General features: G+C 49.9%; 1 protein-coding gene across 1 annotated transcript in view; it reads left to right on the forward strand.

Annotated features, from left to right (window-relative positions):
* The first annotated feature begins 3,049 nt into the window (after positions 1-3,049).
* Positions 3,050-20,504, forward strand: part of LOC141214187 (uncharacterized) — a 30,270-nt gene continuing 12,815 nt past the window's right edge. Inside the window, exons 1-4 of the mRNA XM_073665413.1 lie at positions 3,050-3,134; positions 19,908-19,991; positions 20,121-20,300; positions 20,375-20,498. Coding sequence (XP_073521514.1) covers positions 19,914-19,991; positions 20,121-20,300; positions 20,375-20,498 — 382 coding nt within the window. The 5' untranslated portion in view covers positions 3,050-3,134; positions 19,908-19,913. The remainder of the gene's footprint in view (positions 3,135-19,907; positions 19,992-20,120; positions 20,301-20,374; positions 20,499-20,504) is intronic.

Consider the following 20,504-nt stretch of genomic DNA (forward strand, 5'->3'; position numbering starts at 1 on the left):
TTCTACTGGTTACTCTAAGGCTTCCATGCACATAAGGCTAAAGTCTGCAGGTTCAGCCACAGTCTGATGTATATTGGGGCCTCTTGACTTTCGTTCGATAGTTTGTGAGGAAAGGGAAGGATCCAGCGTGATGGAATTCCAATGGTTGATCCTCTTGTTCTCTCTAAAGATAAGCTGCCGTTAGAGGAGCCAGACATCTGCTAATAGAGAGCACAAGAACGTTTGGTGAACTGCTCCTGTGTATGTGATAGTAAGGAGAGATAGCTGTCAGCTAAATGGCTGTAGGACTGACAGCTATCCAATATGTCTGAGGGCCTTAATGAGACTCTGTCAGCAGAGAATGACTGTCCAAACAAAGCACACACAATTGCTCAATGCACCCTTGGTGCTGCCAAACATTTAAGTGCATCTTCCCACATGCTTTGTTTCCATCTATTTCCGCCCTTCTCTGGTTCTATAAATCCACATCTGTCAATCAAAATAGAGGGAGGGCAGAGATAGAGAAAAAAAACAATTAGATGGGAAGGAGCACTTAAATATTTGGCCACGAGTCACTTTAAAGCGATTTTTCAGTGAAAACAAGTTATCATTTAACTATGGGATAGGTGATAATTTGCTGATCAGTGAGTGTGAGACCACTGGGACCAGCTCTGATTGGCAAAACAGGGACTTTCTATCCCCGTTACAAAATGGAGCGGCTGGTTGGATGCCCAACCATTACTCCGTTCATTCTCAATGGGGCTGCTGGAAAAAGCAGAGTGCTTGGCCGCCCCATAAGGCAAGAACAGAGCTCAGACGAAGCATATGCACTGCTGCTCAATTCTAAAAGTGCCCTATTGTACCCCAAGTGCTTGTGGGCAGGGACGGTACATCTCGCTGACGGCATACTGGGTTAACATGGTGGAAGCCGGGACCCAGTCGCACCTTGGGACGGAACACATCCTCCCAACGCCGAAGATTGTGGGCCCTAGGTCAACCAGGGTTGCCCCCACAGTCTAAAGCTCCTGCACCTCCTCCTCTTCAGCCACCATCTTTGAAAAGACCTCATCAGTCACAAGCTGGAAGCACTGCAGAACTGCCTTAGCCAAGCGGCAACAGGCTGTGCTGAAGCTAATATGCTTAGGTGACAAACCGCACAATGCTGAAGAGTTGTGGGCAGCTCTGAAAGAGCAGGCAGATCTTTGGCTCACACCGCTGAACCTACAGCCAGGCATGGCCATGTGTGACAATGGCCGGAACCTGGTGGCGGCTCTGAGGTGAGGCGAGCTCACACAGGTATCATGCCTGTCCCATGTGCTTAACCTCGTGGTTCAGCGGTTTCTCAAAACATACTTGGAGCTTCCGGATCTGCTTGTTAAAGTACGCCTCCTGTGCGTCCATTTTAGAAAGTCACCTACAGCTTCCGCCGCCCTTGCCGTGCTTCAGCAGCATTTGCAGTTTCCGGCTCACTGACTGGTATGTGATGTCCCCACGCGTTGGAACTCTACACTGCAAATGTTGGGAAGGATTTGTGAGCAGAAGAGGGCAGTTGTTGAGTACCAGCATCAACAAAGCCGTCGGTATTCAGTTCAGACTCCACACATAAGACCTCAGGAGTGGACATGGATGTCAGACATATGTACCATCCTCCAAACCTTTGAGGACTCCACCAAGATGGTGAGCGGCGATGACGCCATAATTAACGCCACCATCCCGCTTCTCTGTCTTCTGAAACGCTCTCTGCTCACAATTAAAGAGGATGCATTGCAGGCGGAGCACGATGAAATGGAGCAAGGAACCATATAGGGTGATTACACACAGGCCAGCCTCATCTCATCCCAATGTGGATTGAGTGACAATGAGGAAGAGGAGGAGGGGGAAGGACAGGAACTAGTTCCATGCGCTATAGACGGTACTACCTAAACAGTTCAGTGTGGATGGCGTTAGGACGGAGGAGGAGAGCATGGTCAGTCATCCTCTTGGTGAGGACACGGAAGTCTTGCCTGTTAGCAGTCCGGCACGCATGGCTGAATTTATGTTACACTGCCTTTCCTGTGACCCTCGCATTCTCAAATTTTGGGTGACAGTCACTGGTTGGTGACACTTCTAGACCCATTCTACAAGGAGAACTTTCTATCTCTTATTCCTGAGGCGGACAGGTCTAGAAAAATGGGACAGTACCAGAAGGCCCTTGTTGCGGAACTATTAAAAAAAATTCAACTGGGGGGAGCCGCCTGAAAAATACTCAAGTTTCCCATAGACTTACATTGGGTTCGTTGCTCGGGTTGAACACCCGAGTATTCCAATTTGCTCGACCCGAGCAACAAGTACCAGAGCATTTTAGTGCTTGCTCATCACTAGTCCTAGGTCAAGAGCCAGGAGGGTACGTTATAAACAGAGGGAAAAGACAAAGGCCTAGTCAGGTCACAGTCTAGAGTCAGAATTCCAAGCTCAGGGTGTGTCAAGGCAAAAGGGGTAATAAAAACGGGTAGTCAATAGGCAAATCCAGGGTCCGGCAACAGAAGATCAGAATATCTGAATTCTGCGCACAAAGCGCAGAGGGAACAAACCACAGAGAGCTGCAGCTACAACTGACTTGGTCATCACTTTGAACAGGGAACACCTGAAGGAAACTCAGCACCTCCCAGTCTCAGATTGGATGGCTGAGCTGTCAATCAAAATACCAACCACTCAGCACACCACTGCAGTAGATTAGACGACTGAGCTGTCAGTCACTGCGTCCAAGACACACAGTGCCATGACAGACATAATATCAAATATACCGCAGGACACAACAGTCCCCATGATAAAGGCGGAGGCAGCACAGGTGCAAAATGGATGGAACAACCACTCACACACCGACGGTTCATGGAGGGGCGGCTGCCTAGTATTATAAGTGCACATGGATAAGGCCGGTATGAGGCGCTAGTCACACAGATAAGTGAGGAACATAGTGTCTGACCTATGACCTAATAGAGACGCTCACCACACACTATAAACACTTGTATGCGCTCCATCCTGCAGGGTACAGCAGTGTCCTGCATCCACTGAGGCCCCTGATCATGTGACCACTGACTCCTCCCCTCCTGTGACCTCACCACAGGTCCTGTGCGCACACAACAGCCATATATGTGGTGGCGGCTCTGCAGGTGGAGGTATGTGGAGATTCCCCCTTATTCTCTATTAGGATTATTCATTGCACTTTCTTCCATATCGCCACCATATTCTGCAGCGCTGTACACACATTATTAACATTGTCCATATTGGGGCTCACACTCACTTTTTTACATCTGCCACGTCCTTAAGCATACATCTAACCACACTCTTGTACCATATAAGTCTACCCCGAACACAAAGTAAATGGACAACCCCTTTAAGGCTGTGTTTACTGCTAAATTCGTCAGTTCTGCTCCTTTATATTGAGCTCCATCCACTTTCTCTCAGGATTCCCGTTATATTTCACACCTAAGTTCTTTTTCTTATAAATTCCACACTTAGGCCGTCTCCTCAGCGTTCCTCTTTACTCTCAGGCCGTCTCCTCAGCATTTCTTGGCAATGTCCTCAGCGCTCCTCTCTGCTCTCAGGCCGTCCCCTCAGTGCTTCTCTCTGCTCTCAGGCCGTCCCCTCAGTGCTTCTCTCTGCTCTCAGGCTGCCCCCTCTGCGCTCCTTTCTGCCATCAGGCCGTCTCCTCAGCGCTCCTTTCTGCCCTCAGGCCGTCCCCTCAGTGCTCCTCTCTGCCCTCAGGCCATCACAGCGCTCCTTTCTACCCTCAGGCGATCTCCTCAGCGCTCCTTTCTGCCCTCAGGCCATCTCCTCAGTGCTCCTTTCTGCCCTCAGGCCATCTCCTCAGCGCTCCTTTCTACCCTTAGGCCATCTCCTCAGTGCTCCTTTCTGCCCTCAGGCCATCTCCTCAGCACTCCTTTCTACCCTCAGGCCGTCCCCTCAGTGCTCCTCTCTGCCCTCAGGCCATCTCCTCAGCGCTCCTTTCTACCCTCAGGCGATCTCCTCGGCACTCCTTTCTACCCTCAGGCTGTCTCCTCAGTGCTCTTTTCTACCCTCAGGCGGTCTCCTTAGCGCTCTTTTCTACCCTCAGGCTGTCCCCTCAGCGCTCCTTTCTGCCCTCAGGCCATCTCCTCAGCGCTCCTTTCTGCCCTCAGGCCATCTCCTCAGCGCTCCTCTCTGCCCTCAGGCCATCTCCTCAGCGCTCCTTTCTACCTTCAGGCTGTCTCCTCAGTGTTCTTTTATACCCTTAGGCCATCTCCTCAGCATTCCTTTCTACCCTCAGGCCGTCCCCTCAGCGCACCTTTCTGCCCTCAGGTGTCATGCCAGGTGTGGGAATACTAGTGCAACACAGAGGGAAAAGGGAAAGGGAGCCCAGACACTAGGGAAAGGGGGAAGTGGAGACCTCCTAGTCTGTTCTGGCATCACCCTGTCTCAACTACCGTCTCTATATTGCCTTTTCAGCAATCGCCGCACGCGGGCCTCGCCCTGCTCTCCCTGGAGTATTGCTACGGGTGGGGATGGGAGGAGATGAGCAGTAGTCAACCTCCGCTAAACTCTATAGACAACATGGGTAGACATAAAAGTGGGAAAACAGCTTTGCTTTAGATGAACTCCAAATAAGCACACGGCCTCAAGCTCCAGAGAGGATGAAGTACTGTTCTTGCTAAGCTTCACAAGTAGAAATGAATATAACCGGTGACTCCATCTCAGTCACCCCAGGTATATATACACCCAGACCAGAGAGCTAATTAGCAAGAAAGAGGTAGCCGCTTGGTCCTAAAGACAGCCTCTTATCTAAAAAGCTGTCTGGAATGCCAAATGTAGAGATCTCCTGCAACCCCCTGCAGGGCGACTGTCCGTCACCTCCAACACACCCGTGACATCAGGCCATCTCTTCGCGCCTATTTCTGCCCTCAGGTTGTCTACTCAGCGCTCCTTTCTGCCCTCAGGTAATCTGCTCAGTGCTCCTTTCTGCCCTCAGGCCATCTTCTCAGCATTCCTTTCTGCCCTCAGGCCGTCCCCTCAGCGCTCCTTTCTACCCTCAGGCCATCCCCTCAGCTCTCCTTTCTGCATTTAGGCTATCCCCTTAGCGCTCCTCTCTGGCCTCAGGCCATCTCCTCAGTGCTCCTTTCTGCCCTCAGGCCGTTTCCTCAGAGCTTCTTTAGACCCTCAGGTTGTCTCCTCAGAGCTTCTCTCTGCCCTCAGGCCGTCTCCTCAGCGCTTTTTTCTGCCCTCAGGCCGACCCCTCAGCGCTCCTCTCTGCCCTCAGGCCGTCGCCTCAGCGCTCCTCTCTGCCCTCAGGCCGTCTCCTCAGCGCTCCTTTATGCCCTCAGGCCATCTCCTCAGGGCTCCTTTCTGCCCTCAGGCCGTCTCCTCAGCGCTCCTCTCTGCCCTTAGGCCGTCTCCTCAGCGCTCCTTTCTGCTCTCAGGCTGTCTCCTCAGCGCTCCTCTCTGCTCGCAGGCCGTCCCCTCAGCGCTCCTCTCTGCTCACAGGCCGTCCCCTCAGCGCTCCTTTCTGTCCTCAGGCCGTCTCCTCAGCGCTCCTCTTTGCCTTCAGGCCGTCTCCTCAGCGCTCCTCTCTGCTCTCAGGCCGTCCCCTCAGCGCTCCTTTCTGCTCTCAGGCCGTCTCCTCTGCGCTCCTTTCTGCTCTCAGGCCGTCTCCTCTGCGCTCCTCTCTGCCCTCAGGCCGTCTCCTCTGCGCTCCTCTCTGCCCTCAGGCCGTCTCCTCAGCGCTCCTTTATGCCCTCAGGCCGTCTCCTCAGGGCTCATTTCTGCCCTCAGGCCGTCTCCTCAGCGCTTCTCTCTGCCCTTAGGCCGTCTCCTCAGCGCTCCTTGCTGCTCTCAGGCCGTCTCCTCAGTGCTCCTCTCTGCTCGCAGGCCGTCCCCTCAGCGCTCCTCTCTGCTCGCAGGCCGTCCCCTCAGCGCTCCTTTCTGTCCTCAGGCCGTCCCCTCAGCGCTCCTCTCTGCCCTCAGGCCGTCTCCTCTGCGCTCCTCTCTGCCCTCAGGCCGTCTCCTCAGCGCTCCTTTATGCCCTCAGGCCGTCTCCTCAGGGCTCCTTTCTGCCCTCAGGCCGTCTCCTCAGCGCTCCTCTCTGCCCTTAGGCCGTTCTCCTCAGCGCTCCTTTCTGCTCTCAGGCCGTCTCCTCAGCGCTCCTCTCTGTTCGCAGGCCGTCCCCTCAGCGCTCCTCTCTGCTCGCAGGCCGTCCCCTCAGCGCTCCTTTCTGTCCTCAGGCCGTCTCCTCAGCGCTCCTCTTTGCCTTCAGGCCGTCTCCTCAGTGCTCCTCTCTGCTCTCAGGCCGTCCCCTCAGCGCTCCTTTCTGCTCTCAGGCCGTCTCCTCTGCGCTCCTTTCTGCTCTCAGGCCATCCCCTCAGCGCTCCTTTCTGTCCTCAGGCCGTCCCCTCAGAACTCCTTTCTGCCCTCAGGCCGTTTCCTCAGCGCTACTTCCTACCCTCAGGTTGTCTCCTCATCACTTCTCTCTGCTCTCAGACCATCTAGGCTTTCAGGGTAGCTCTTCTTTGTTGCTGTAATCAACAGGACGTGGTTATAATTATTTTTTTTGTTGGACCAGAAATTAACCCCTGAACATGCACTGCACCCTGCTGCATGCAACCATACCAGTGTTTCTTTTGTGTTATCATAAAAAGCAGTGCCCCCACCAAATACACATCTTGAATTAGCTGAGAGATTTAAACTTGCTTATAACATATCATAATCACAATGGAAACAAGCTTCAGAATATTGCCCAACTACACTGTGTTCCAAATTATTATGCAAATAATATTTTCTCAGATTTTCCCAAATTACCTACAGTGCTGGCCAAAAATATTGGCACCCCTGCAATTCTGTCAGATAATACGCAGTTTCTTCCTGAAAATGATTGCAATCACAAATTCTTTGGTATTATTCTCTTCATTTAATTTGTCTTCAATGAAAAAAACACAAAAATAATTGTCCTAAAGCCAAATTGGATATAATTCCACACCAAACCAAAAAGGGGGTGGACAAAAGTATTGGCACCCTTTGAAAAATCATGTGATGCTTCTCTAATTCGTGTAATTAACAGCACCTGTAACTTACCTGTGGCACCTAACAGGTGTTGGCAATAACTAAATCACACTTGCAGCCAGTTAACATGGATTAAAGTTGACTCAACCTCTGTCCTGTGTCCTTGTGTATACCACATTGAGCATGGAGAAAAGAAAGAAGACCAAAGAACTGTCTGAGGACTTGAGAAACCAAACTGTGAGGAAGCAAGAGCAATCTCAAGGCTACAAGTCCATCTCCAAAGACCTGAATGTTCCTGTGTCTTCCGTGCGCAGTGTCATCAAGAAGTTTAAAGCCCATGGCACTGTGGCTAACCTCCCTAGATGTGGACGGAAAAGAAAAATTGACGAGAGATTTCAATGCAAAATTGTGCGGATGGTGGATAAAGGACCTAGACTAACATCCAAACAAGTTCAAGCTGCCCTGCAGTCCCAGGGTACAACAGTGTCGACCCGTACTATCCGTCGGCGTCTGAATGAAAAGGGACTGTATGGTAGGATACCCAGGAAGACCCCACTTTTTACCCCGAGACATAAAAAAGCCAGGCTGGAGTTTGCCAAAACTTACCTGAGAAAACCTAAAATGTTTTGGAAGAATGTTCGCTGGTCAGATGAGACAAAAGTAGAGCTTTTTGGGAAAAAACATCAACATAGAGTGTACAGGGAAAAAAAGAGGCATTCAAAGAAAATAACACGGTCCCTACAGTCAAACATGGCGGAGGTTCCCTGATGTTTTGGGGTTGCTTTGCTGCCTCTGGCACTGGACTGCTTGACCGTGTGCATGGCATTATGAAGTCTGAAGACTACCAACAAATTTTGCAGCATAATGTAGGGCCCAGTGTGAGAAAGCTGGGTCTCCCTCAGAGGTCATGGGTCTTCCAGCAGGACAATGACCCAAAACACACTTCCAAAAGCACTATAAAATGGTTTGAGAGAAAGCACTGGAGACTTCTAAGGTGGCCAGCAATGAGTCCAGACCTGAATCCCATAGAACACCTGTGGAGAGATCTCAAAATGGCAGTTTGGAGAAGGCACCCTTCAAATATCAGGGACCTGGAGCAGTTTGCCAAAGAAGAATGGTCTACAATTCCAGCTGAGCATTGTAAGAAACTCATTGATGGTTACCAGAAGCGGTTGTTCGCAGTTATTTTGGCTAAAGGTTGTGCAACCAAGTATTAAGCTGAGGGTGACAATACTTTTGTCCGGCCCTTTTTTGGAGTTTTGTGTGAAATGATCAATGATTTGATTTTTGCTTCATTCTTTTGTGTTTTTTCCTTGCAAGCAAATTAAATGAAGATAATAAGACCAAAGAATTTGTGATTGCAATCATTTTCAGGAAGAAATTGAGTATTATCTGACAGAGTTGCAGGGGTGCCAATACTTTTGGCCACCACTGTATATGAATTGCAGTCATTGTAATTTTCCAGTCAAATAACTATTAGAGTACAATTGAAAGGTTTTTGTACAAACTGCCTATGATAACAGTATATTTAAAAAAAAATAAAACACTCAAACTGCACTCAAAATGCATGTTCCAAATTATTATGCATAGCAGAGTTTTCAACCTTTTCATTTTAATAAAGAACAAAAAAATGGTCATTTTTGAAATTATAACCATTAACAGGTTATTACAAACTGAAATCAAACAGTTTTCAACTCAAAACTTTATTCTAGGTGATGTTACATTTGCACATAGGACCCCTTGTTCGAAAGGAGCTTCTGAACTCTCTCGTCTCTTGAATTTGTCAGGTTTTGGATGGTTCCTGCTTCAATTGTTTTGCATGAGGACAGAATACCCTCCCAGAGCTGTTGCTTAGATGTGAACTGCCTCCCACCATCATAGACACTCCTTTTGATGATGCTCCAGAGGTTCTCAATGGGGTTGAGGTCAGGGGAGCATGGGGGCCACACCATAAGTTTGTCCCCTTTTATGCCCATATCAGCCAGAGATGCAGGTGTGTTATGTGCAGCATGAGACGGGGCATTATCATGCATGAAAATGATCTTGCTGTGGAATACACGGTTCTTCTTCTTGAACCATGGAAGGAAGTGCTGTTTGAGAAACTGAACATACATTATGGAGTTCATCTTTACCCCTTCAGGGATCCTAAAGGGGCCGACAATCTCTCTCCCCATGATTCCAGCCCAAAACATTACTCCACCTCCTCCTTGTTGGCGCCGTAGTCGTGTTTGCATGGGGTGTCCATCAACCAGCCATCCTCCACTCCATCCATCTGGACCATCGAGCGTTGCACGGCACTCATCGGTGAACAAAACAGTTTTGAAGTCAGTCTTCATGTATTGTTTGGCCCACTGGAGCCGTTTCTGCTTGTGTGCAGTGGATAGAGGAGGTCAACAGGATGGCTTACGCACAGCTGCAAACCTATGAAGCACCCTGCATCTTGTTGTTCGGGGGACGTTGGAGGCACCAGCCGCTTCAAAAACTTGTCTGCTGCTATGACAAGGCTTTTTTGCCGCTGCTCTTTTAACCTGAAGTAATTGCCTGTAGGAAAGAGTCCTCAATGTTCCCTTATCAGCACGCACACGTGTGTACTGTGAATCAGCTACATACTTCTTGATTGTGCGATGATCACGATGAAGTGTCTTGGCAATGTTGATTGTAGTCATGCCTTGACGTAAACACTTCACAATTTGTTGCTTCTCAGCAGCCGACACATCCTTTTTCTTTCCCATTTTGGCAGAAAATGTAGGCTGCTTAATAATGTGGGACAGCCTTCTTAAGTAGTCTTGCCTTTCATTGGACACAACCTGCCAAACTAATTAGCACAGGTGTCTGCAATTGCTACAGTGATATAAAGAGCCCTGACACACATCACCATCAATGAGTTTTACTGACAAGCAAAAAAATTCTTACCTTATCACTCCTAAGCACTTTTTGCATAATATTTTCACTTTTCTTGCTTTGTCAGGGGTCAGATGTGGAATCCACATTCTATGAATTGTGGGATGTTTCTTGAACATTGCACCTGAAGCTGATAGCAGTGGAGAATAAAAAATTTAGTTTTCTTGACCACTTTGAAACAAACACTGTGTGCGCAATTATTAGGCAAGTGACTATGTTGACCATATCATCATTCTTATGCAGATTTTCCAAATGCAAGCTATATAAACTTTTATGTTTATCGGATGAAGTAGATCAGGTGATGTGTACTTGTGTGATGAGGGGTGTGTGGCCTATGGATATTGACACCCTTTATCGGGGGGGGGGGGGGATTGTTAGGCAGCTTCTTTTCCTCAGGCAAAATGGGCCAAAAAGGGTTTCAACTGACTCTAAAAAGTCAAAAATGGTTAAAAGTCTTACAGAGTGATGCAGCACTCCTTAAATTGTTCAGATATTGGGGAGTGACCACAGAAACTTCAAAATTCTACAGGGTCACAAAAGAAAAAAAGAATAGCATTAACTGCAAAAGATTTCAGAAGACTCAAATGTGAAGCGACCAGGAAGATATTATCCTCCAGTGCTGTTGTATTTCAGAACTGCAGCCTCCCTGGAGACCCAGAAGAACTAGGTGTTCAGTGCTCAGCGACAAGACTGAGGCTGAACCCTGACCATCACTGAACAAGACACAAGAAAAGACTTGTCCAAGAAATATCTGAAAACAGATTTTTCAAAGGTTTTATGAACTGATGAGAGTGACTCTTGATGGACCAGATGGATGGGCCTGTGGCTGGATCATTAATGGGCAGAGACCTTGACTTTGACTCAGACACCAGCGGGATGGGCACTGTTATGGGCTGGTATTATTACAGGTGAGCTAGTTGGACCTTTTCGAGTTGAAGATGGACTCAAAATCAACTCCCTAAACTTCTGCCAGTTTTTAGAAGATGCTTTCTTTAAGCAGAGGTACAGGAAAATATCTGCATCTTTAAAAAAATCAGGATTGTTCTGCAGTACAATACTAAATCGCAGCATCAGTGCCAGGAAAGGTCTTAAAGATGAAAAAATTACATAATGACATGGCCTCTTCCTCACTGGACCTACACTGTGTGCAGAATTATTAGGCAAGTTGTATTTTAGAGGACTATTTTTTTTATTGATCAGCAACTATGTTCTCAATCAGCCCAAAAGACTCATAAATATCCAAGCGTAATATTTTTGGAAGTTGGAGTGTTTTTTTTTTTAGATTTGGCTATCTTAGGAGGATATCTGTTTGTGCAGGTTACTATTACTGTGCAGAATTATTAGGCAACTTAATAAAAACCAAATATAATCCCATCTCACTTGTTTATTTTCACCAGGTAAACCAATATCAGTGCACAAAATTTAGAAATAAACATTTCTGACATGCAAAAACAAAAACCCAAAAAATTAGTGATCAATATAGCCACCTTTCTTTATGATGACACTCAACAGCCTTCCATCCATAGATTCTGTCAGTTGCCTGATCAGTTTTCGATCAACATTGCATGCAGCAGCCACCACAGCCTCCCAGACACTGTTCCGAGAGGTGTACTGTTTTCCCTGCCTGTAGATCTCACATTTTATGATGGACCACAGGTTCTCTATGGGATTCAGATTGTAGTGCCGGCGTCCCTGCCCTCTGCTAGGCAGGGACGCTGTTCCCCTCACCGCTCTGCTCCGTGCCCGGCGTCCCTCTCCCGCTCTGCTGGCAGCGCGCGCTCCTTCCCGGCCACTGTGCTTAGGGCGCGCGCGCGCACCCTCCCTCCCTCTTAAAGGGGCCGCGCGCGCCGTCCTAAGGAGTCCCCGGCCAATGGCCGGAGGACTTTACCATATATAAGGCACCTCCTCCAAAATGGAGGTGCCCGAGCAATGTTGTTGCACTGTTCACTACTCTGCTTCAGCCCTCAGGTCCCGTTGCCAGTTACCTGCCAGTTACCTGCCAGATTCCTGCCTGATTATCTGCTACCTGCCTGCTAGTCTGAGGTCCGACGGTCTGCCTTACTACTCCTGTCAGTCTGTCTATGGACCAGCTTGCCCGCTCACCTGGGAGCACACACCTGCTACCTGCCTGCTAGTCTACCTGGAGGCTCCGCCGTCACGTGCTGTGACCACCTGCCTGTCCAGTGACTCCTGCTCGCTCACCTGGGAGCGCTCATCTGCTGCCTGTCTGCTAGCCTACCTGGAGGCTCTGCCGTCACGTGCTGTGACCACCCGCCTGTCCAGAGACTTCTGCCCGCTCACCTGGGAGCGCTCATCTGCCGCCTGTCTGTTGGTCTTCCTGGAGGCTCCACCGTCACATGCTGTGACCACCCGTTCATCCAGAGACTCTCGCCTGCTCACCTGGGAGCTCACGTCTATCATCAGCCGCCACAGGTCGTACCAACCCTTTACCTAGAGACTGCCCCGGTCACTTGCCGTGACCATCTGCCCGTTCATTCAGAGACTGCCCCGGTCACTTGCCGTGACCATCTGCCCGTTCATTCAGAGACTGCCCCGGTCACTTGCCGTGACCATCAGCCCGTTCAGCCAGAGACTGCCCCGGTCACTTGCCGTGACCTCCAGCCCGTTCACTCAGAGACTGTCCCGGTCACCTGCTGTGACCTCCTGCCCGTCTTCCCTGGTCGCCACCCGCTCCCTTACAAGGACTGCCCCCTTGTATAGTAGCTCAGAGGTTCCGCCTCCCAGACCCGTTACAGTTTGCTCGGGCCATGGAACCCGGTGGCACCCAAGCTCCCTCGCTCTCGGACCTGTGTCATGAACTGTCCCGTCAAAGGTCCCAACAGGAGTCCATCCTGGGTCACCTGCGGAATGTCAATACTCGCCTGGACACTCTGACTGCTCCACCAACAACCTCCGCCAGTGCCATGTCTCGCAATCCGGCAGCTCCGCTGTCCACTAACACCATGATATCCTACCCCGGACCTCGGCTTTCTGCACCTCCTCGCTTCGGAGGCGACTCAGCCCAGGCTCGGGGCTTCATAAATCAGTGCACCCTGCACTTTGAACTATTGTCCCACCAGTTTAACTCCGACCGAGCCAAAATTGCATTCATCATGTCCCATCTCACCGGGGAGGCCCTGGCCTGGCTAAATCCTCTATGGGAGAGAGGAGACCCCCTGGTGTCCAACTTGCCTGCTTTTCTCACGGCTTTCCGGAAAGTCTTCAACGAACCCGGACGGAAGACCTCATCCGCATCATCGTTGCTACGCCTCCGTCAGGAGAGTCTCACCGTGGGCCAATATGCCATACGGTTCCGTACCCTTGCCTCGGAGCTGGCCTGGGATAACGACGCTCTGGTTTCCGTCTTCTGGGAGGGTCTGTCCGGCCGTATTAAAGATGAACTTGCCGGTCGGGATATTCCTACCACTCTCGATGACTTAATAACTCTTGCCACCCGGATTGACCTACGGTTCCAGGAGCGTGCCAGAGAGGTCACCTGTGAGAGGAGGTTACCACGTCTAGCTCCTACTTTTCAGAAACCCGTCACTCCTTCTGTCTCTAACCAGGTACACCCTCCTGAGCCTATGCAGGTCGACCAGACCAAGATGGTCAAGACCCGTCAGGACTTACGCCGTGCCGAGGGGACCTGCTTCTACTGTGGCAGTAAGGAGCACCGGATCCGTGCCTGCCCGGAGAGGTCGGGAAACGCCTGTGTCTAGGTTCGCTCAGAGAGGTCCACCTAGACAAGAATAAATCCTCTCCATCCCTGCTGTTGTCAGTTTCAATCGTCTACGGGGAGAACCGTTATATCGAACTAGCCCAACTGGACTCTGGAGCAGCCGGGAATCTTATTTCACAGTCCCTGGTAGAGAAATACCGCATCCCCACCAAACCTCTGGCTGTACCCTTGTCTGTTGCTGCCGTGGATGGGGGGCTCTTACCACGCCCCATCCAACTCATCACCGAATCCATTACTCTGCAGGTGGGAATGCTGCATTCTGAAAGTATCTCCTTCCATGTTCTGCCTGGACTCTCTCACGCCCTCTTGCTAGGCCTACCTTGGCTCCAGAAACATGCACCCGTTCTTGACTGGCAGACCGGAGAAGTCCTTCGCTGGGGACAGGGCTGCCATAAGACCTGTCTGGTTCCCGTTCATCCCGTCCGTCCTTCTCCTACCCCAGCTAATCTACCTGGACTTCCGATTCCTTATTGGTCTTATGCTGATGTCTTTAATAAAAAGGAGGCAGAGACACTACCCCCTCATAGACCATACGACTGCCCTATCGACCTGTTACCTGGTACTTCTCCTCCCCGTGGGCGTATTTATCCATTATCCGCTGCTGAGACCCGGTCGATGTCCGAATATATTGAGGAGAATCTGGCCAGGGGATTCATCCGGAAATCTACCTCCCCGGCGGAAGCAGGCTTCTTTTTCGTCAAAAAGAAGGACGGCTCTCTCCGTCCCTGTATAGACTATAGAGGCCTTAACCAGATCACGGTGAAGAATAAGTACCCCCTTCCGCTCATTCCGGAGTTATTTGATCGTCTGAGGGGGGCTAGAATCTTCACCAAACTGGACCTCCGTGGGGCGTACAACCTGGTTCGTATCCGTCAGGGGGATGAATGGAAGACGGCATTCAACACCCGGGACGGCCACTATGAATATCTGGTAATGCCCTTTGGCCTCTGTAACGCTCCTGCCGTCTTTCAAGAGTTGGTCAATGACATCTTCCGGGACCTTCTCTACTCCTGCGTAGTGGTGTACCTGGACGACATCTTGGTCTTCTCTCCGGATCTCCAGACTCACCGGAGGGATGTTCGTCAGGTCCTGCTCAGGCTCAGGCAGAACCATCTCTACGCTAAATATGAGAAGTGCCTCTTTGAGCAGACCTCGCTTCCGTTTCTGGGCTACATTATCTCTCAGACCGGCCTACAAATGGATCCTGAGAAACTGTCTGCCATCGAGAAATGGCCCCGACCAGAGGGGTTGAAGGCTATTCAACGGTTCCTGGGCTTCGCCAACTATTACCGCCTCTTCATCCCACACTTCTCTTCCCGGACTGCCCCAATTTCCGCGCTCACCCGTAAGGGTACTAATCCCAAAGAGTGGCCGCCCGAAGCAGAGGAGGCCTTTCTTTCCCTAAAACAGGCCTTCTCTTCCGCCCCGGTGCTGCATCGCCCGGACGGCAACAAGCAGTTCTTCCTGGAAGTTGACGCCTCCTCCTCTGGAGCCGGAGCGGTACTTACTCAAAAATCATCTTCCGGGAGAATAGTAACTTGTGGCTTCTTCTCCAAACTCTTCTCCTCTTCTGAGCGCAACTATTCCATAGGAGACCGAGAGTTATTGGCCATCAAGCTGGCGTTGGAGGAGTGGCGTTACCTACTCGAGGGGGTTCTTCATCCGGTAATAATTTACACTGACCACAAGAACTTGGCTTACCTCCAGCATGCCCAGAGACTTAACCCGCGCCAAGCCCGGTGGTCCTTGTTTTTTGCTCGCTTTGATTTTGTTCTTCATTTTCGCCCGGCTGACAAAAACGTCAAAGCAGACGCCTTGTCCCGATCCTTTCTGGTGTCCGATCTCGAGGAAGAACCTAAACATATCATCGATCCCGCCAGAGTAATGCAGGTGGCTCCCGTGAGTCTAAATCGTCTCCCTCCCGGTAAGACGTTTGTTTCAGTACCTGATCGGGAGAAGATCCTACACTGGGGCCATTCGTCTAAACTAGCTGGCCACGCCGGTCAGAAAAAGACCCTCCAGCTTATTGCCCGGCACTATTGGTGGCCTACCCTGCACAAGGACATAATAGACTTTGTTTCTGCCTGTGTGTCCTGCGCCCGCAACAAAGTCCCGAGACATCTGCCAGCCGGACGCCTCCTTCCGCTTCCTGTACCTGCTGCCCCCTGGCAGCATATAGCAATGGACTTTATAACTGATCTCCCCGTCTCTGCCGGTTGTACGGTCATTTGGGTGGTCGCTGACCGCTTTTCCAAGATGGCTCACTTTATTCCCCTGCCAGGCCTTCCGTCTGCACCCGAGCTGGCTAAAGACTTTATCCGCCACATCTTCCGTCTTCATGGCCTGCCCCTCCACATCGTGTCGGATCGTGGGGTACAGTTCACCTCACGTTTCTGGAGAGCCACTTGTAAACTACTAGACGTCACCCTGGACTTCTCTTCCGCTTACCACCCACAGTCCAATGGTCAAGTGGAGCGGATCAATCAGAACCTGACCAGTTACCTCCGGCACTTCGTTAATGCCCACCATTCTGACTGGGTGGATCTCCTACCATGGGCCGAGTTCTCTTATAATAATCACGACAGCGAATCCTCCTCCAAATCCCCGTTTTTTGTAGTCTTTGGTCAGCATCCTCGGATTCCTTTTCCTGTCTCCACCTCTGTGGACAACCCGGCTGCGGAATCTCTCGTTAGCAAATTTTCCTCCATATGGGAGAGTACCCGGTCCGCACTCCTTCTGTCATCCGAGCGTATGAAAAGACACGCTGACAAAAAACGCCTGGATCCTCCACAATTTCGTCCAGGAGATAAAGTCTGGCTCTCATCTAAATATGTTCGACTCAAGATACCTTCTTACAAGTTAGGGCCTCGGTTCATCGGTCCTCTGGAGGTCATCAGTCAGATCAACCCGGTGGCCTATAAATTGAAACTCCCGGCCAACTTACGGATCCCTAACTCCTTCCATGTATCTCTCCTCAAACCCGTGGTGCTTAACTCTTTTTCCAAGTCTACAGGTACGCCTCCTGCTCCGGTTTCTGCTGAGGACGAGTTTGAGGTAGAGAACATTCTTGCCACCAAAAGGGTAAGAGGAAAGACCTTTTTTCTGGTAGATTGGAAGGGGTTTGGTCCTGAGGAGAGAACGTGGGAGCCCCGGGAGAACATCCATGCCCCTCTCATCCTAGCTAAATTTCTATCTGGCCTAAAAAAGGGGGGGCCTAAAGGGGGGGTACTGTAGTGCCGGCGTCCCTGCCCTCTGCTAGGCAGGGACGCTGTTCCCCTCACCGCTCTGCTCCGTGCCCGGCGTCCCTCTCCCGCTCTGCTGGCAGGGCGCGCTCCTTCCCGGCCACTGTGCTTAGGGCGCGCGCCCTCCCTCCCTCTTAAAGGGGCCGCGCGCGCCATCCTAAGGAGTCCCCGGCCAATGGCCGGAGGACTTTACCATATATAAGGCACCTCCTCCAAAATGGAGGTGCCTGAGCAATGTTGTTGCACTGTTCACTACTCTGCTTCAGCCCTCAGGTCCCGTTGCCAGTTACCTGCCAGTTACCTGCCAGATTCCTGCCTGATTATCTGCTACCTGCCTGCTAGTCTGAGGTCCGACAGTCTGCCTTACTACTCCTGTCAGTCTGTCTAAGGACCAGCCTGCCCGCTCACCTGGGAGAGCACATCAGCCACCTGCCTGCTTGCCTGAGGTCTGACGGTCTGCCTTCCAACTCCTGTCAGTCTGTCTATGGACCAGCTTGCCCGCTCACCTGGGAGCACACACCTGCTACCTGCCTGCTAGTCTACCTGGAGGCTCCGCCGTCTCGTGCTGTGACCACCTGCCTGTCCAGTGACTCCTGCTCGCTCACCTGGGAGCGCTCATCTGCTGCCTGTCTGCTAGCCTACCTGGAGGCTCTGCCGTCACGTGTTGTGACCACCCGCCTGTCCAGAGACTTCTGCCCGCTCACCTGGGAGCGCTCATCTGCCGCCTGTCTGTTGGTCTTCCTGGAGGCTCCACCGTCACATGCTGTGACCACCCGTTCATCCAGAGACTCTCGCCTGCTCACCTGGGAGCTCACGTCTATCATCAGCCGCCACAGGTCGTACCAACCCTTTACCTAGAGACTGCCCCGGTCACTTGCCGTGACCATCTGCCCGTTCATTCAGAGACTGCCCCGGTCACTTGCCGTGACCATCTGCCCGTTCATTCAGAGACTGCCCCGGTCACTTGCCGTGACCATCAGCCCGTTCAGCCAGAGACTGCCCCGGTCACTTGCCGTGACCTCCAGCCCGTTCACTCAGAGACTGTCCCGGTCACCTGCTGTGACCTCCTGCCCGTCTTCCCTGGTCGCCACCCGCTCCCTTACAAGGACTGCCCCCTTGTATAGTAGCTCAGAGGTTCCGCCTCCCAGACCCGTTACACAGATCAGGTGAACAAGGGGGCCATGTCATTATTTTTTCTTCTTTTAGACCTTTACTGGCTAGCCATGCTGTGAAGTAGTTGGATGCATGTGATGAAGCATTGTCCTGCATGAAAATCATGTTTTTTTTGAATGATACCGACTTCTTCCTGTACCACTGCTTGAAGAAGTTGTCTTCCGGAAACTGGCAGTAGGTCAGGAAGTTGAGCTTCACGCCATCCTCAACCCGAAAAGGTCCTACAAGTTCATCTTTGTTGATACCAGCCCATACCAGTACCCCACCTCCACCTTGCTGGCGTCTGAGTCGGAGTGGAGCTCTCTGCCCTTTACTGATCCAGCCTCTGGCCCATCCATCTGGCCCATTAAGAGTCACTCTCATTTCATCAGTCCATAAAACCTTTGAAAAATCAGTCTTAAGATATTTCTTGGCCCATTCTTGACGTTTTATCTTATGTTTCTTGTTCAGAGGTGGTCGTTTTTCAGCCTTCCTTACCTTGGCCATGTCCCTGAGTATCGCACACCTTGTGCTTTTTGATACTCCAGTAACGTTGCAGCTCTGAAATATGGCAAAACTGGTGGCGAATGGCATCTTGGCAGCTTCACGCTTGATTTTCCTCAATTCATGGGCAGTTATTTTGCGCCTTTTTTGGCCAACACTCTTCTTGCAACCCTGTTAGCGATTTGCCATGAAACGCTTGATTGTTCGGTGATCATGCTTCAAAAGTTTGGAAATTTCAAGACTGCTGCATCCCTCTGCAAGACATCTCACAATTTTGGACTTTTCAGAGCCCGTCAAATCTCTCTTCTGACCCATTTTGCCAAAGGAAAGGAAGTTGCCTAATAATTAAGCCCACCTTATATAGGGTGTTGATGTCATTAGTCAACACCCCTCCTCATTACAGAGATGCACATCACCAGATTTACTTAATTGGTAGTTTGCTCTCAAGCCTATGCAGCTTGGAGTAGGACAACATGTAGAAAAAGTATCATGATCAAAATACTCATTTGCCTAATAATTCTGCACACAGTGTAGACCTTAGTGTAAATTATTGGGCTTTTCTTAAACTCAACATTTATGGTGAAGGAAAACAGCCCCTCTCTGATCATTGTCGGGGGCTGTGGCTGGTGCTGCCCAAAAAGATGATCATCGACAGATTAAGAAACTAATGGACTCCATGGGTGGATGGCTTATCACTGGTATTAAGAAGAATGTGTGGCTATGTTGGTCACTGATATATTTTTTTAAAATGTCAGAAATGTATTTTTGGACATTGACTCGTTTGGTTCTTATTCTCACTAGAACAGATGAAAATAGACAATTGAGATGGAAAATTTAAATTTTTCATATATTTTCATAATAATTCTGCACATAGAGATATTCTCCTAAGACAACACCGCACTTTTACTTTCTTATATATTCAGGTTTATTACTCTTTTAGATTGACCGACAGCACTGGTGATGTTAAATAATAAAAGTAATCATCAAAAATACAAATTGCCCAATAATCGTGCGCACGGTGTAGAATAGGCGGTGGGGTTAGAAGACCACTTCTTTCCAGAACTTATCGTGGAGTGGTGAGATGTATACAAATAAACGATTAACATATTTTATTGGCTGTACAAAGACTGTTGTCTTCTTTATATTGTTAATTCAGATAATTTATTTTATAACATCTGCAATGCTAATTGATAGCACATAAATATCCCTGTCTGACCTCAAGATGTATGAAGTGCTCTACCACATTATTGCTTTATACCGGCATCATGCTATTCATTTTATTTATTATTCAGTATTTTATATATCTTGCAATGAGTCATCTTCTATCTACTCACATTCCCACAATATGGTATACTAATAATTTATCTATATCATTTTCCTAGAGAAGAATGGATAGAGACAGAAAGAAGATGGTGGAGAGGATATTACACCTCACCCTAGAGATCCTCTTCCGGCTTACAGGAGAGGTGAGAGATTCTGATGACGTCACATTACATCATTCTTATCTATGGGAATAACAGATGGACAGAACTGGAGAGGTGAGGACTCTGGAAATGGCTGTAGTGAGATTTATTAATGTGTCTCTCCATAACCAGGATTACACAGTAGTGAAGAAGACCTCTAGTGAGCGCTGTCAGGACCCTGTGTCTGAGGGATGGGGAAGACCCCTGAGCCCAATCACAGGACCTCAGTCTCACTTCCTGATACATGAGGACATCAATGACCAGAAGATCCTAGAACTCACCTACAAGATGATTGAGCTGCTGACTGGAGAGGTGGGAATGCTGGGACATTATACAGTAACGCTATGGAGGGATCGGGGGGATGACGGTATCATTGTATGTGTCAGGTTCCTATAAGGTGTCAGGATGTCGCTGTCTATTTCTCCATGGAGGAGTGGGAGTATTTAGAAGGACGCAAAGATCTGTACAAGGACGTCATGGTGGAGGTTCCCCAGCCACTCACATCACCAGGTAATA

The sequence above is a fragment of the Phyllobates terribilis genome, unplaced genomic scaffold (genome assembly GCF_046119375.1).
Source record: "Phyllobates terribilis strain yellow unplaced genomic scaffold, ASM4611937v1 Scaffold_217__1_contigs__length_3308461, whole genome shotgun sequence".
In the NCBI taxonomy this organism is placed as follows: Eukaryota; Metazoa; Chordata; class Amphibia; order Anura; family Dendrobatidae; genus Phyllobates; species Phyllobates terribilis.